Source organism: Ranitomeya variabilis, chromosome 1 (assembly GCF_051348905.1).
Source record: "Ranitomeya variabilis isolate aRanVar5 chromosome 1, aRanVar5.hap1, whole genome shotgun sequence".
In the NCBI taxonomy this organism is placed as follows: Eukaryota; Metazoa; Chordata; class Amphibia; order Anura; family Dendrobatidae; genus Ranitomeya; species Ranitomeya variabilis.
In genome coordinates, this window is record NC_135232.1 from 309,915,996 (window position 1) to 309,933,173 (window position 17,178).

The following is a 17,178-nucleotide window of genomic DNA, read 5'->3' on the forward strand; positions in this document are numbered from 1 at the left end:
TTGAAAGTGTCCCCAAGTGCAGTTGCAAAAACCATCTAGCGCTACAAAGAAACTGGCTCACATGAGGACCGCCCCAGGAAAGGAAGACCAAGAGTCACCTCTGCTTCTGAGGATCAGTTTATCCGAGTCACCAGCCTCAGAAATCGCAGGTTAACAGCAGCTCAGATTAGAGACCAGGTCAATGCCACACAGAGTTCTAGCAGCAGACATATCTCTACAACAACTGTTAAGAGGAGACTTTGTGCAGCAGGCCTTCATGGTAAAATAGCTGCTAGGAAATCACTGCTAAGGACAGGCAACAAGCAGAAGAGACTTGTTTGGGCTAAAGAACACAAGGAATGGACATTAGACCAGTGGAAATCTATGCTTTGGTCTGATGAGTCCAAATTTGAGATTTTTGGTTCCAACCATCGTGTCTTTGTGCGACGCAGAAAAGGTGAACGGATGGACTCTACATGCCTGGTTCCCACCGTGAAGCATGGAGGAGGAGGTGTGATGTGTGGGGGTGCTTTGCTGGTGACACTGTTGGGGATTTATTCAAAATTGAAGGCATACTGAAAAAGCATGGCTACCACAGCATCCTGCAGCGGAATGCTATTCCATCCAGATTGCGTTTAGTTCGACCATCATTTTTATTTCAACAGGACAATGACCCCAAACACACCTCCAGGCTGTGTAAGGGCTATTTGACCAAGAAGGAGAGTGATGGGCTGTTACGCCAGATGACCTGGCCTCCACAGTCACCAGACCTGAACCCAATTGAGATGGTTTGGGGTGAGCTGGACCGCAGAGTGAAGGCAAAAGGGCCAACAAGTGCTAAGCATCTCTGGGAACTCCTTCAAGATTGTTGGAAGACCATTACCGATGGCATTCTCTTGATGAGCTTCAAGAGGTAGTCAAGAGTGTGCAAAGCAGTCATCAAAGCAAAAGGTGGCTACTTTGAAGAACCTAGAATATAAGAAATATTTTCTGTTGTTTCACACTTTTTTGTTAACTATATAATTCCACATGTGTTAATTCATAGTTTTGATGCCTTCAGTGTGAATTTACAATTTTCATAGTCATGAAAATACAGAAAAATCTTTAAATGAGAAGGTGTGTCCAAACTTTTGGTCTGTACTGTATACGATACTCTGTTACACATTACCTCATTGCCTTATCTCATAATTATTGCTGATTTTTGCTGACATTTGTCGCCCACATGTCATTATCTATATTAGGCCGGGGTCACACTTGCAAGTGCAATGCGAGAAACTCGCACAAGTCTGTCACATCAATACCTGGCACTGCCAACGGCACTCGGACTGGAGCATTCAGCTGCATAGAAATACATGCAACCACATGCTCCGGTCCCGAATGCCGGCGGCAGTGCCGGATATTGATGCGAGAGACTCGTGCGAGTTTCTCGCATTGCACTCGCAAGTGTGACCCTGGCCTTACTCTAATGGTTAATCAATTAGGTCAAGCTGACATCTGTCTTGCACTTAATCTTCAATGTCAATCAATATGGTCAGCTATCTTTTATTATCCTGTTTTCCCTCAGCAATAAAGTGGAAGAATCATTAGGATTTTTCTATTTGATCAGTTCTACGTAGCATGTAGATCTTTGATCGACATGAGGTGACTGGTACAACGTGGTATAGGCATACCAGAGGCCATTCCAATATCTATGATTCTTATATATATACTAGATGGTGGCCTGATTCTAACGCATCGGGTATTCTAGAATATGTATGTAGTTTATTTATGAAGTTTTCAGAATAATGCAATTTATACACAGGATTCGGCCGGGCTCGACCAATTAGCGAAGCGTGGTTCAAATTCCGCACCAATTCGCGGCCGGACTGCGCCTGTCGCTGATTGGTCACGCCCGGCCGGCCGCGAACAATCAGTGAAGCCAGGGCCGGCTCCAGGTTTTTGAGGGCCCCGGGCGAAAGAGTCTCAGTGGGCCCCCCTCTTTAACACATACCACAGTTCATGATGCACAGATACAGCAGAGAAATATACCACAGCCGAGTAGCATATAACCTCGACCAATCAGCGACGCGGGATTTCCGTGACAGACAGACAAACAGACGGAAGTGCCCCTTAGACGATTATATATATAGATATTCAGCAAAGCGTCCATTTTGTCTGCAAGCTTCTATTTTGGATACCTTCAATCAGGATACATATTCTTAAAACTACCGGTAATGCTATTTCCAGGAGTCCATCGTGACAGCACCCCTTATATCCCTTCTCTTGGATTTCCTATCTGCTATATGAGGTAAACGTGTGTAGAAGGAAATTCAATAAACACATTGTTGCATCCAACCGGGTGTGGTACTTGAAAAATTGACTGGTGGGTGGTGGTGGGGAGGGACATTTAAACTCTTCTGTGATCCTGTCCCTATCAAGGATAAGAAGGATGCTGTCATGATGGACTCCTGGAAATGCCAATTACTGGTAGGACTAATTCCTACTTTTCCTTATTATTCTGTGATATGTTTTCTTAACAGGATGTGGTGCTATGAAAGCTTTTTTTCCTCATTCCGATCCCTTTTTCTGCAGTACACAATGTTTCTACTTGTTCCATTTTATAAGAAAATCAGCCACTACAGAATAAGTCTTGAGTCTATATTTATTATCATATCTGACAAATACACAAGCCACCATAATATTAACCAGTCAAAATTCAAGCTCTTTTTATCTACTATATGGCAAGTAATTTGTACAACATGTACGATAATAGTAACAAAGAAGACATAATAGTCTTAGTGCTGACATTAGTCTTTACTGTAAACTGCCTGTTTTTTGCTGGATTATTTGTTCAAATGGAGCTGCTGGGCACTAAGACTTGTGTGACAAAAATCATTTTTATTCCAAATTGCAGCAGTGCAGCAGCTAGCATGGATGTACCTTGTAAAAACAGCAGCAATTTACAATAATGGTGTTTTTTGTGATTCTTGGTTGCTAGCACAAACCATGGCCAACTACTGAACACACCTTATGAAAGGATCACAATCTTCTTTAAAGGGGTTATCCAAGATTTTGATTATTTTTTCCTAAGGGTCTAAGAACTTAAAGGCAGGTAGTTGCTAACTACCTGCCTATTCTGCCCTGTGACTCTACTGCTTAATTTCATCACATCAAAAGAGCAGCGCTTCCTCTTCCAGTCTGCTCTGTCAACAGGAGTCACTGCTGATGTCATGCTGAATGACAGCCGTCTCCCCAAAGTTAGGCAGCAGGGAGTCAGCGGTCAATCAGCATGACATTGACAACTCATCGACAAAGAGTGGAAATGATGAAGCTGCTCTGCTGACGAGACATCACCGCAACCACAAAAATTGCTGGCAAGAGCGGTCCGTAACCATTCTGAGCTGGCAGAGTTCATTACTGGGTATAATAGGCAGGTAGTTAGCAACTAACTTCCTTTAAGTACTTAGGTTATTTTTTTCCTATGGGGCTAAGTCCCAGATATTCCGTTTAACCCCTTCACCCCGAAGCCTGTCTTCACCTTCCTGACCAGGCCAATTTTTACAATTCTCACCACTGCCACCTTATGAGGTCATAACTCTGGAATGCTTCAATGGATCCCACTGATTCTGAGATTATTTTCTCTTGATATATTATACTTCATGACAGTGGTAAAAATTCTTTGATATGACTTGCGTTTATTTGTGAAAAAAAAAAATGAAATTTGGCGAAAATTTCGCAATTTTCAAACTTTTAATTTTTATGCCCTTAAATCAGAGAGATGGTACCGCTCTAGGCTATTAATATCTGCCCTCAGCCACTGACTTTCCCTCTGGCAGAGAAAACACGCCATTTTTTTCCGTGATTTAACCCTTTATTTTAACAGCTAGAGCCCCCAAATTTTGCACACAGACTCTACTAACATTAGTAAAGAAGAATATGTAAAAAAAAAAGGGATATGAAATGGTTTACTGTATGTAAACCAGGTCTCATATCATGTCGGGTTTGGGAAGGAAATGGCAAAAGCCGGCAATTCAATTACCGGCTTTTCTGCTATCTTGCGCTGTATGAAATATAAATATATATATATATATATATATATATATATATATATATATACTAGCTGAAGAGCCCGGCGTTGCCTGGGCAAAGTAAATATCTGTGGTTAGTTATAGCACCTCACTTCTCTTATTTTCCCATCACGCCTCTCATTTTCCCCATCACATCTTTCATTTTCCCCCTCACATCTCTCATTTTCTCCCTCACACCTCTCATTTTCCCCCTCACTCCTCTTATTTTCCCCCTCACTCCTCTCATTCCCCCTAACACTTGTCATTTCGACCTCACATCTGTCATTTTCCGATCACTCCACTATTTTCCCTCACTCCTCTCATTTTGCACTCACACCTTTTCATTTTCACCTCACACCTCTCATTTTCACCTCAGTATATACATGTTTGTCATCTCCCTTATATATAGTATACACCTGTATGTCATCTCCTGTATATAGTATATACCTGCTGTGTGTCATGTCCCCTGTATATAGTATATACCTGTATGTCATCTATATATAGTATATACCTGTATGTAATCTCCTCCTGTATATAGTGTATACCTGTGTGTCATCTCACCTATATATAGTATATATCTGTGTGTCATCTCCTCCTGTATATAGTATATACCTGTATGTCATCTCCTCCTATACATAGCATATACCTGTATGTCATCTCCTCCTGTATATACTATATACCTGTAGGTAATCTGCTCCTGTATATAGTATATACCTGTGTGTCATCTCCTCCTGTATATAGTATATACCTGTATGTCATCTCCTGCTGTATGTAGTATGTACCTGTATGTTATCTCCTCCTCTATATAGTATATACCTGTGTGTCATCTCCTCCTGTACATAGTATATATCTGTATGTCATCTCCTCCTGTATTAGACCTCGTTCACACGTTATTTGGTCAGTATTTTTACCTCAGTATTTGTAAGCTAAATTGGCAGCCTGATAAATCCCCAGCCAACAGGAAGCCCTCCCACTGGCAGTATATATTAGCTCACACATACACATAATAGACAGGTCATGTGACTGACAGCTGCCGGATTCCTATATGGTACATTTGTTGCTCTTGTAGTTTGTCTGCTTATTAATCAGATTTTTATTTTTGAAGGATAATACCAGACTTGTGTGTGTTTTAGGGCGAGTTTCGTGTGTCAAGTTGTGTGTGTTGAGTTGCGTGTGGCGACATGCATGTAGCGACTTTTGTGAGATGAGTTTTGTGTGGCGACATGCGTGTAGCAACTTTTTGTGTGTCGAGTTGCATGTGACAGGTTAGTGTAGCAAGTTGTGTGCAGCAAGTTTTGCGCATGGCGAGTTTTGCGCGTGGCGAGTTTTATGTGTGGTGCCTTTTGAGTATGTGCAAGTTTTGTGTGAGGCAACTTTTACATGTGTTGCAACTTTTGTGCATGTGGCAATTTTTCCGCGTGTGCAAGTTTTGCGTGTGGTGAGTTTTCCATGAGGTGAGTTTTGCACGTGTGGCGAGTTTTGAGCGGCGACCTTTGTGTTTCGACTTTTATGTGGCGAGGTTGGTGTATGTGTGGTGAAATGTGCGCTGACGGTGGTATAGGTGTTCGAGCACGTGGTAGTGTGTGGCGCATTTTGTGTGTGTTCATATCCCCGTGGTGGTGTGGTGATTATCCCATGTTGGGGCCCCACCTTAGCAACTGTACAGTATATAATCTTTGGCGCCATCGCTCTCATTCTTTAAGTCCCCCTTGTTCACATCTGGCAGCTGTTAATTTGCCTCCAACACTTTTCCTTTCATTTTTTCCCCATTATGTAGATAGGGGCAAAATTGTTTGGTGAATTGGAAAGCGCGGGGTTAAAATTTCACCTCACAACATAGCTTTGACGCTCTCGGGGTCCAGACGTGTGACTGTGCAAAATTTTGTGCCTGTAGCTGCGACGCCTCCAACACTTTTCCTTTCACTTTTTCCCCATTATGTAGATAGGGCAAAATTGTTTGGTGAATTGGAAAGCGCGGGGTTAAAATTTCACCTCACAACATAGCTTTGACGCTCTCGGGGTCCAGACGTGTGACTGTGCAAAATTTTGTGCCTGTAGCTGCGACGCCTCCAACACTTTTCCTTTCACTTTTTCCCCATTATGTAGATAAGGGCAAAATTGTTTGGTGAATTGGAAAGCACGGGTTTAAAATTTCACCTCACAACATAGCCTATGACGCTCTCGGGGTCCAGACGTGTGACTGTGCAAAATTTTGTGGCTCCAATCCCGGACACACACACACACACACACACACACACACACACACACACACACACACACACACACACACACACACACACACACACACACACACACACACACACACACACACACACACACAGCTTTATATATTAGACTAGCTGTACTACCCGGCTTCGCCCGGGTTAATGACTGCTGTTAGCAAAATAGAATGTGTTAACAAAAATTTATTCTGCACACAAAAACCACAAAACAAATAGATAGAAATGTAATTATTAAAAGGCAAAAACTAAGCTAATAGAAGAATTTCACAACATATATTAGCTTTGTTATACTGAGAATGTCTTTGTTGCCTATGTTAACCAATCAGAGCTCAGGTTAATTAACTGTAGCAAAATAGAAGCTGAGCTGTGATTCGTTGCTATTGGCAGCCTGATAAATCCCCAGCCAACAGGAAGCCCTCCCCCCTGGCAGTATATATTAGCTCACACATACACATAATAGACAGGTCATGTGACTGACAGCTGCCGTATTTCCTATATGGTACATTTGTTGCTCTTGTAGTTTGTCTGCTTATTAATCAGATTTTTATTTTTGAAGGACAATACCAGACTTGTGTGTGTTTTAGGGCGAGTTTCATGTGTCAAGTTGTGTGTGTTGAGTTGCGTGTGGCGACATGCATGTAGCGACTTTTGTGAGATGAGTTTTGTGTGGCGACATGCGTGTAGCAACATTTTGTGTGTCGAGTTGCATGTGACAGGTTAGTGTAGTAAGTTGTGTGCAGCAAGATTTGTGCATGGCGAGTTTTGCGCGTGGCGAGTTTTATGTGTGGTGCGTTTTGAGTATGTGCAAGTTTTGTGTGAGGCAACTTTTGCATGTGGTGCAACTTTTGTACATGTGGCAATTTTTCTGTGTGTGCAAGTTTTGCATGAGGTGAGTTTTCCATGAGGTGAGTTTTGCACGTGTGGAGTTTTGCGTGAGCCTAGTTTTGCATATGGCGAGTTTTGCATGTAGCGAGTTTTGCGCGTTGCGAGTTTTGAGTGGTGACTTTTGTGTTTCGACTTTTATGTGGCGAGGTTGGTGTGTGTGTGGTGAAATGTGTGCTGAGGGTCGTATATGTGTTCAAGCACGTGGTAGTGTGTGGCGCATTTTGTGTTTGTGTTCATATCCCCGTGTGTGGTGAGTATCCCATGTCGGGGCCCCACCTTAGCAACTGTACGGTATATACTCTTTGGCGCCATCGCTCTCATTCTTTAAGTCCTCATTGTTCACATCTGGCAGCTGTCAATTTTCCTCCAACACTTTTCCCTTCACTTTTTCCCCATTATGTAGATAGGGGCAAAATTGTTTGGTGAATTGGAACGCGCGGGATTAAAATTTAACCTCACAACATAGCCTATGACGCTCTCTGGGTCCAGACGTGTGACTGTGCAAAATTTTGTGGCTGTAGCTGCGACGGTGCAGATGCCAATCCCGGACATACACACATACATACATACATACACACATTCAGCTTTATATATTAGATATACCTATATGTAATCTCCTGTATATAGTATATACCTGTGTGTCATCTCACCTATATATAGTATATATCTGTGTGTCATCTCCTCCTGTATATAGTATATACCTGTATGTCATCTCCTCCTATACATAGCATATACCTGTATGTCATCTCCTCCTGTATATACTATATACCTGTAGGTAATCTGCTCCTGTATATAGTATATACCTGTGTGTCATCTCCTCCTGTATGTAGTATGTACCTGTATGTCATCTCCTCCTCTATATAGTATATACCTGTGTGTAATCTCTCCTGTATATAGTATATATCTGTGTGTCATCTCCTCCTGTATATAGTATATACCTGTGTGTCATCTCCCCTGTAAATAGTATATACCTGTGTGTCATCTCCTCCTGTATATAGTATATATCTGTATGTCATCTCCTCCTGTATTAGCCCTCGTTCACACGTTATTTGGTCAGTATTTTTACCTCAGTATTTGTAAGCTAAAATGGCAGCCTGATAAATCCCCAGCCAACAGTAAGCCCACCCCCTGGCAGTATATATTAGCTCACACATACACATAATAGACTGGTCATGTGACTGACAGCTGCCGGATTCCTATATGGTACATTTGTTGCTCTTGTAGTTTGTCTGCTTATTAATCAGATTTTTATTTTTGAAGGATAATACCAGACTTGTGTGTGTTTTAGGGCGAGTTTCATGTGTCAAGTTGTGTGTGTTGAGTTGCGTGTGGCGACATGCATGTAGGGACTTTTGTGAGATGAGTTTTGTGTGGCGACATGCGTGTAGCAACTTTTTGTGTGTCGAGTTGCATGTGACAGGTTAGTGTAGCAAGTTGTGTGCAGCAAGTTTTGCGCATGGCGAGTTTTGCGCGTGGCGAGTTTTATGTGTGGTGCCTTTTGAGTATGTGCAAGTTTTGTGTGAGGCAACTTTTGCATGTGTTGCAACTTTTGTGCATGTGGCAATTTTTCTGCGTGTGGCAATTTTTCTGCGTGTGCAAGTTTTGCGTGTGGCGAGTTTTCCATGAGGTGAGTTTTGCACGTGTGGCGAGTTTTGCATGTGGAGAGTTTTGCGCGTGGCAAGTTTTGAGCGGCGACTTTTGTGTTTCTACTTTTATGTGGCGAGGTTGGTGTATGTGTGGTGAAATGTGCGCTGAGGGTGGTATATGTGTTCGAGCACGTGGTAGTGTGTGGCGCATTTTGTGTGTGTGTTCATATCCCCGTGGTGGTGTGGTGATTATCCCATGTTGGGGCCCCACCTTAGCAACTGTACAGTATATACTCTTTGGCGCCATCGCTGTCATTCTTTAAGTCCCCCTTGTTCACATCTGGCAGCTGTTAATTTGCCTCCAACACTTTTCCTTTCATTTTTTCCCCATTATGTAGATAGGGGCAAAATTGTTTGGTGAATTGGAAAGCGCGGGGTTAAAATTTCACCTCACAACATAGCTTTGACGCTCTCAGGGTCCAGACGTGTGACTGTGCAAAATTTTGTGCCTGTAGCTGCGACGCCTCCAACACTTTTCCTTTCACTTTTTCCCCATTATGTAGATAGGGGCAAAATTGTTTGGTGAATTGGAAAGCGCGGGGTTAAAATTTCACCTCACAACATAGCCTATGACGCTCTCGGGGTCCAGACGTGTGACTGTGCAAAATTTTGTGCCTGTAGCTGCGACGCCTCCAACACTTTTCCTTTCACTTTTTCCCCATTATGTAGATAGGGGCAAAATTGTTTGGTGAATTGGAAAGCGCGGGGTTAAAATTTCACCTCACAACATAGCCTATGACGCTCTTGGGGTCCAGATGTGTGACTGTGCAAAATTTTGTGGCTGTAGCTGCGACGGTTCAGATGCCAATCCCAGACATACATACATACACACACACACATACACACATTCAGCTTTATATATTAGATATATACTGTATATAGACTGTATATATGTTTTCACGAATATTTGAGCCCATGGATCCATTCTATGTCCATTTTGCAAGCCGGCGAGAAAATCTAGCCGTACGGATGCCATATCGATTACATACGGAGGTTTACATGCGCAAAATATGCAGCCACACCCTGCCTACAGATGACATATGGATCACTGTTTTGGGATCATTTCTGCGTATTACGCCTGTAAAATACGGACCGTATGTCCCTACGCTGAGTATGACGTCGGCCTAAAGGAGAAATTGCTCCATAAAATTTGTTGTGCAATTTATCCTGAGGATGCCGATACCCAATATGTGAAGGAAAATAACTGTTTGGGTGATGGCAGGGCTTGGAAGGGATGGAGCGCCGTTTGACTTTTTGAATGTAAAATTTACTGGAATAATAAGCGGAATCCATGTCGGGTTTGGAGAGCCCCTGAAACCCCAAACAATTGACACCATTTTGGAAACTAGACCCCATTTGGGAACTCATCTAGATTTCAATTGAACACCCAGATTCTTCACAGAAGTTTATAACGTTAAGCCGTGAAAATAACATGGAGAAAATGGACCACAAAAATTGTTTTGCAATTTCTCCTGCGTTCACCGATACCCCATATGTGGTTGAAAACTACTTTTGAGGCACAGTGCAAAGCTCAGAAGGGAAGTAGCGCCATATTACAGTGCAGATTTTGCTGGAATGATTTGAGGGTGCCATGTCACATTGGCAGAGCCCCTGAGGTGCCAGAACAGCAGAACCCCCCCCATAAGTGACCCCATTTTACAAACTAAACCTCTCAATGAATTCATCTAGGGGTGCAGTGATTATATTGACACCACAGGTGTGTCACAGAATTTCATAACATTGGGCAGTGAAGAAAAAATAATTTACATTTTTACCACCAAAATTGTGTTAGCTCCAAATTTTTCATACTGGGAAAACGGTAAAAATAGCACCAAAATTTGTCCCACAATTTCTGCTGAATGTAGAAATACCCCATATGTGGCTGTACAGTACTGTTTAGTTATACAGAGAGACTCAGGAAGAATGGAGCGCTATTTGCCTACTGGAGCGCAGATTTTCCTAGAATAGTTTGTGGATTCCATATACAGAGCCCCTTGTGCTAGAAAAGCAGAATCCCCCCTCGAGTGACCCCATTTTGGAAATTATACTCCTTTGGGAATTTATCTACAGGTGTAGTGACGATTTCGACTCCATGGGTGATTTACAGAAACAAGCAGCAGTGGATGTTGCAGAGTGGAGTGGAAATTGCAAACTGCTGTTGTAGTGACCAGTACATTATACCCAGCTCATGCTTCTGGAGGCACGCACCTGTAAGTTAGGTGGGCTCTCATCACTACAGAAATGCCAAACGTGGGTGCTAAATGTGGTTTAGGCACACTGGGGCTCAGAAGGGAGAGGGGGCATTTGGATTTGGGAGCAGAGAATTTACTGAATTTCTTTTGGGGGGCAAGGAGCTATTTTGCTTTTCCAGAGCCAATGTGATACCAGTAACGTGGAAGCCCCCTATATTTCTGTTAACAGATGACGGGCCTAAGTGAGGGCTTGCTTATTTGTGGATTGAGTTGAAGCTTTCATTGGGAACATTTTACATAACATTTACCCGGCACTCTATGCTGAGCACTTACATCGGGGTTTCCATCTAAATCTCCGAGTGACGTGACAGATGAAACCCCCGATGGATCCATTCACTATAATGAGGCAGCAGAGTTACTCTGGACTCCGTCTGGCCTCTGTTCAGCCTTGTCCTTCTTATCAGAAGTGCACAAAACTGTGGCCGATGACACTTTTATGCAATCCTAAAAAGACGGACACCGCCGGGTCACAGGTCCCATGGCATCCACAGTGCCTCCATCTGCCTCATTATAGGGAATCTTCCACCAGAGGTTCCATCTGAATCATGTATTTCAGAGACTTACACGGAAACCCTGGTGTAAGTGCTCACCGTTGAGCGCAGGATAAATGTGCAGCAATCCTTACTGCAATCTTTGGGTGGCAGAATGAAAAAATCAACAGCATGTGAAAAATTAGTTTTATTTTTTTACGCCGTTCCTCGTGCAGTATAAGTGAATAGGAAACTTAATTTTTTGGGTCGGTCCGATTACAGCGATAGCAGATTTATGTAGTGCTTTTATGTTTGGTTGCTGTCACACACTAAAAGACGCTTTTTATTGCAAAAACTAGTTTTTGCATCACCACAGTTTGAGAGCTATAATTTTTTCAACAGATTCTTGTTATGGCTTGTTTTATTGCGGGACGAGCTGACTTTTTATTGGTATCATTTTCGGGCACATGACTTTTTTTCATTGCGTTCTATTCTGATTTTTGGAGACAGAATGAACAAAAACCAGCAATTGCTTTTTTTTTTACTCTGTTCCACTTGTGGTAAAATTGGTAAGGCAGCTTTATTCTTCCGGTCAGTATGATTACAACAATGCCCAATTTACATAGTTTTTTATGTTTTGGTGCTTTTACACAATAAAACTATTTTATAGAAAAAATAATTATTTTTGCATCGCTTTATTCTGAGAGGGACAACTTTTTATTTTTCTGTGGATGGAGCTGTATGATGGCTTGTTTTTTTGCAGGACAAAATGACGTTTTCAGCGGTACCATTTTTATTTACATTCGTCTTTTTGATCGCGTTTTATTGCACTTTCTGTTCAGCGGTATGATGATAAAGCATTGGGGGGTTTTTGCCCCGTGTTTTTTTCTTTTTACGGTGTTTACTGAAGGGGTTAACTAGTGGAACAGTTTTAGGCCGGCGTCACACTGGCGTTTTAAACGGCCAAGTGCAATGCGATAAAAAATCGCATTGCACTTGGACCAATGTTAAGCTATGGGGCAGCTCTCAGCAGCCGACTTTTTGTCGGCCGTTTTCTTCGGTCCGAGACAATCGGAGCATGCTGCGATTGTCTCGGACCGAGGAAAACTCTCGGCTCACTCGCACCCATATAAGCCTATGGGTGCGAGTGAGACAACGCACATCACTTGGATATCATCCGAGTGATGTGCGTTATAAGCGGACCCCAGCAATGGAGATGGAGAAATTAATTTTTCTGCCTCCTCTGCAGCTGTGCTCCGATCCTCCCTGTGCGACAGAATCGGCGCACAGGCGCATGACACTCGGCTCCTGCTCTGCTGCGAGCAGGAGCCGAGTGTCATTAGCATATCGCATCCGATGATCTCGCATCGGATGCTATATGCCAGTGTGACGCCGGCCTTATAAAGCAGGTCGTTATGGATGCGGTGATACCAAACGTGTACTTTTCTTGTTCATTTTTTTATTTATATAAAGAAATGTATTTACTGGAAAATTGTTATATTTTTTTTTTATTTGGGGATTTTGCAAAAAATATTTTAACACTTTTTAATTCATTTTTTTAAAAACTTTTTTAAATTGTTCCATCCTGGGACATCACTGTACTACATCAGATCCTGAGCAGGTCAATTACATATAAGAAAGACGTGGATTTCTCTGGAATAACACATCGAATCACAGGTATAATTTTATTCAACTTCCTATCACCTATATGCCCAAACAGATGGCTTTGGAGGGTTGATCCTACTGACAGATTCCCTTTAAGGTATACCTGTGATTTTAGGTGATTTTTCAGACTAAGCTTTCATATGAGGAATTACAGTTGTCTCTGAACTAGTCAGTAGAGACTAGCTGCTATGATGCCTCACATACATGAGACATGAGGGATTGCTGCTCTTCTGTCTCTATATGGCACATGTTCAGAAGAAACATAGAGAAAATCATAAAGAAGTAATGAGTATTGTAGCTGTGAATCCAGCAAAGAGGTGAAACTAAAAAGTAGCAGCACAATTGCGTGCCTCTGCTCCTCCCCTCTCAGTTTAGACTTTAACCGCTTAAGGACAGGACCATTTTTTGCACTTTTGTTATTTCCTCCTTTAATTTTTTATTTTTCAAATGACATAGCTATATATATTAGGATTTGGAAAGGTGTGTTTTAAGGAGGATATAAGCTGTTTTGACTGACGTTAATTTTTATCATAGAGGGTATTGAACATACAGGCAAAAATGTGGGATGAAATGGTGAAAAAAATATAACTCCAACATTGTTTTTTGGGTTTTGTTTTTGTGGTGTTCATAGTGTGGTAAAAATATCTGGGCAACACTGTTCTCCAGGTCAGTATGATTATGGAAATACCAAACTTCCATAGGTTTTTTTTATTCGAGTAGTGAAAAAAGTTATGTTTGTAAAAAAGAATATGAGGTTTGTATTGCTCTTTCCTGAGACCTGTAACATTTTTATGTTTCCATGGATATTGCAGTTATGAGATGACTTTTGCATTGATACTATTTTGGAATACACACAAACTTTTGACCGATTTTTTTTTTTTTTTTATAGATGTGATGACTGAAAAAAATGCAATTCTGGAATTTGAATTTCAATGTTCTTTACTCTTTATAGAGGTTACCGTTCAGGTTAATTTTAAATTTGATAGATCAGAATATTATGGACATGGCGATACCAGACTTTTTTTTACATTTCATTATTTTTAATGGGAGAAAAGTGGGGTAAATTCAGATGTTAAAAAATATATATACCGCATACGGTACATATATATATTTTTTACTTTATTTTTTCGAATCCACAGGGGACTTGAACCTGCGATAGTCCGCTTATTACTACCGCTATGTACTACAAAGCCATAGTATTCCAGTGTATAGTGTAAAGCACAGTCAACTATGAAACCACTAAGCGTCACAGGAGTACCAAGATGGCAGAGACTGACCCTCCAGCAGGCCTCAGGCTGCCCTGGTAACCCACCGACGCCCAATCATAATTTAAATGCTTTTCAGAAATTGATAGCAGCATCTGAATGGTTAACAGCAGCGACCTCCGCTTAGTCTTGGCCACTGCTATTAGAAATAGATGTTGGCAATAATAATAATAATTTTTATTTATATAGCGCCAACATATTCCGCAGCACTTTACAACTTATAGAGGGGACTTGTACAGACAATAGACATTACAGCATAACAGAAATCACAGTTCAAAACAGATACCAGGAGGAATGAGGGCCCTGCTGGCAAGCTTACAAACTATGAGGAAAAGGGGAGACACGAGAGGTGGATGGTAACAATTGCTTTGGCATCAACTGCGTGTATGGAGGGAATTCTGCTTTTGTGCCCTCTCCACACATGGGCACCCCTGCACAAGATGTACAGTTACGCAGATGTTTGAAAGGGTTAATAGGTGATGTAATCTGATCCCTCAGTGAGCTGTCCATCTTGTTTTGACAAAGACAGATTTGGGCAGAATTTCAGAGATAATGCAGAGTTTAGGAGTGAGGGGAAAAATGAACTGGAGAAAGTAGCAGATTTCTCTGATACTGTAATGTATCTTATCTTCCATTCAATTGTACTATTGATTCATGAAACGTTTGTTGAAAAGACAGCATTTAATTAAACTTCCTGATCTCCAATGTTCAATTAAAGTCAGTTAGTGGAAGACATGGCTGTAGTCATTGGCATCAGATCACTCTTCTTTAGATCCTTGAATATAGCATCCAGATCCATAAAGCACATTTTAATCTAAATTAAAAAGAAAGTGGTGAATGTTCACATGTCCCAAAATAATTAAAATTATACTTTCAGAATTTCACAGGCATGTAGTTATAACACAAATGTACAACAACATTTTACCATAATTTTCTGACTATAAGATGCTCTTTTTAGTAATAAAAAAATCTTGGTAAAAATTGTGTGCACCTTTTAGTCTGGAAGAGGCCTCCTCTGTGATTAAGAGGAGTGCTAGTATAACGTCTTTCCCAGTCACAGTGAGAACTGTGCGGCCTTACAAGTCTCTCTCCCCATGCCTAACACTGATTTGTCACGGGAGGAAGCTGGACACAGCCAGCATAAACTTCCCCATGGTGCAGGTTCTGAAAAGGCACACCATGGATCAGGGCAGGTGATCCTAATTAGTTTTAGGACCTTCCATGAGGTCACAAGCAGTCATATGCTCGCAAAGAGCTTAAAAGTGTGGGAGATGCAATAATATAATTTTACAACTGGTACTGAAATACTCACAAATAAAACTGATGTAGGATGCCTGCAGAGGTGTGTGCGTGCATGCACCCCAGTACAGTGTAAGCCCTTGTCCATATGCAGCAGAGGTGTGTGCGTGTGTCAAGCCACTCATGACTGATAGACAACGCCAGAATCATCTTACCTGGGCCAAGGAGAAAAAGAACTGGGCTGCTGCTCAGTGGTCCAAGGTGTTGTTTTCAGAATAAAGTAAATTTTGCATTTCATTTGGAAATCAAGGTCCAAGAGTCTAGAGGAAGAGTGTAAAGGCACACAATCCAAGCTGCTTGAGGTCTAGTGTGAAGTTTCCACAATCAGTGATGTTTTGGGGAGCTATGTCATCTGCTGGTGTAGGTCCACTGTGTTTTATCAAGACCAAAGTCAGCGCAGCCGTCTACCACAACATTTTAGAGCACTTCATGATTCCCTCTGCCGACAAGCTTTTTGGAGATGGAAATTTCATTCCCCAGCAGGACGTGGCACCTGTCCACACTGCCAAAAGTACCAATACCTGGTTTAAAAAACAACAGTATCACTGTGCTTGATTGGCCAGCAAACTCACCTGACCTTAGCCCCATATAGAATCTATGGGGTATTGTCAAGGGGAAGATGAGAGACACCAGACCCAACAATGCAGACGAGCTGAAGGCTGCTATCAAAGCAACCTGGGCTTCCATAACACCTCAGCAGTGCCACAGGCTAATCGCCTCCATGCCAAGCCGCATTGATGCAGTAATTGATGCAAAAGGAGCCCCGACCAAGTATTGAGTGCATTTACCGAACATACATTTCGGATTTTAAAATAATTTTTCAAGCTGGTATTATAAAATATTCTAATTTACTGAGATAATGACTTTGAGGTTTTCATTGGCTGTAAGCCATAATCATCAACATTAACAGAAATAAACACTTAAACTACATCACTCTGTTTGTAATGACTCTATATAACAGGAGTTTCACTTTTTGTATTGAAGAACTGAAATAAATTAAGTTTTTGATGATATTCTAATTTTGTTAGAAGCACCAGTATATACTGTTCAGACAGAAATCTTCTGTGTGTGAGTTGCAAGGTTGTTAGTGTACAGTTTGTGGAGGCTGCAGAGCTGTGTGTGTACAATACATTTGCTGCATAGAAACACTCACTTCTACCTCACAGAATAAAAATAGAGGTGTTTACTCTCCCACTTATTGACATCACCAGGGAAGATTTATTTAGTAGAAAACACTGTTTTCCTATTTTTGACATGTAAACAGATGGGGTGCATGTTATGGTATGAAATATAATAATATGATTGTTATTTTATTTAACAGAACTCCAATGGTAATTTCTTTGTGCTATTACAGTGACCTCTTATATGTCCAGAGCTCTATACTCTCAGCCATACTGCTCTTCCCAGGAAGGGCATCTGCTTCAGCCA

At 41.6% G+C, this 17,178-nt stretch overlaps 1 protein-coding gene across 1 annotated transcript in view; it reads right to left on the reverse strand.

The window, feature by feature from the left end:
• Nucleotides 1–14,633: 14,633 nt before the first annotated feature.
• Nucleotides 14,634–17,178, reverse strand: part of CFAP73 (cilia and flagella associated protein 73) — a 53,641-nt gene continuing 51,096 nt past the window's right edge. The window contains exon 7 of the mRNA XM_077296569.1: nt 14,634–15,265. Within this exon, the coding sequence (XP_077152684.1) occupies nt 15,170–15,265 (96 nt within the window). The 3' untranslated portion in view covers nt 14,634–15,169. The remainder of the gene's footprint in view (nt 15,266–17,178) is intronic.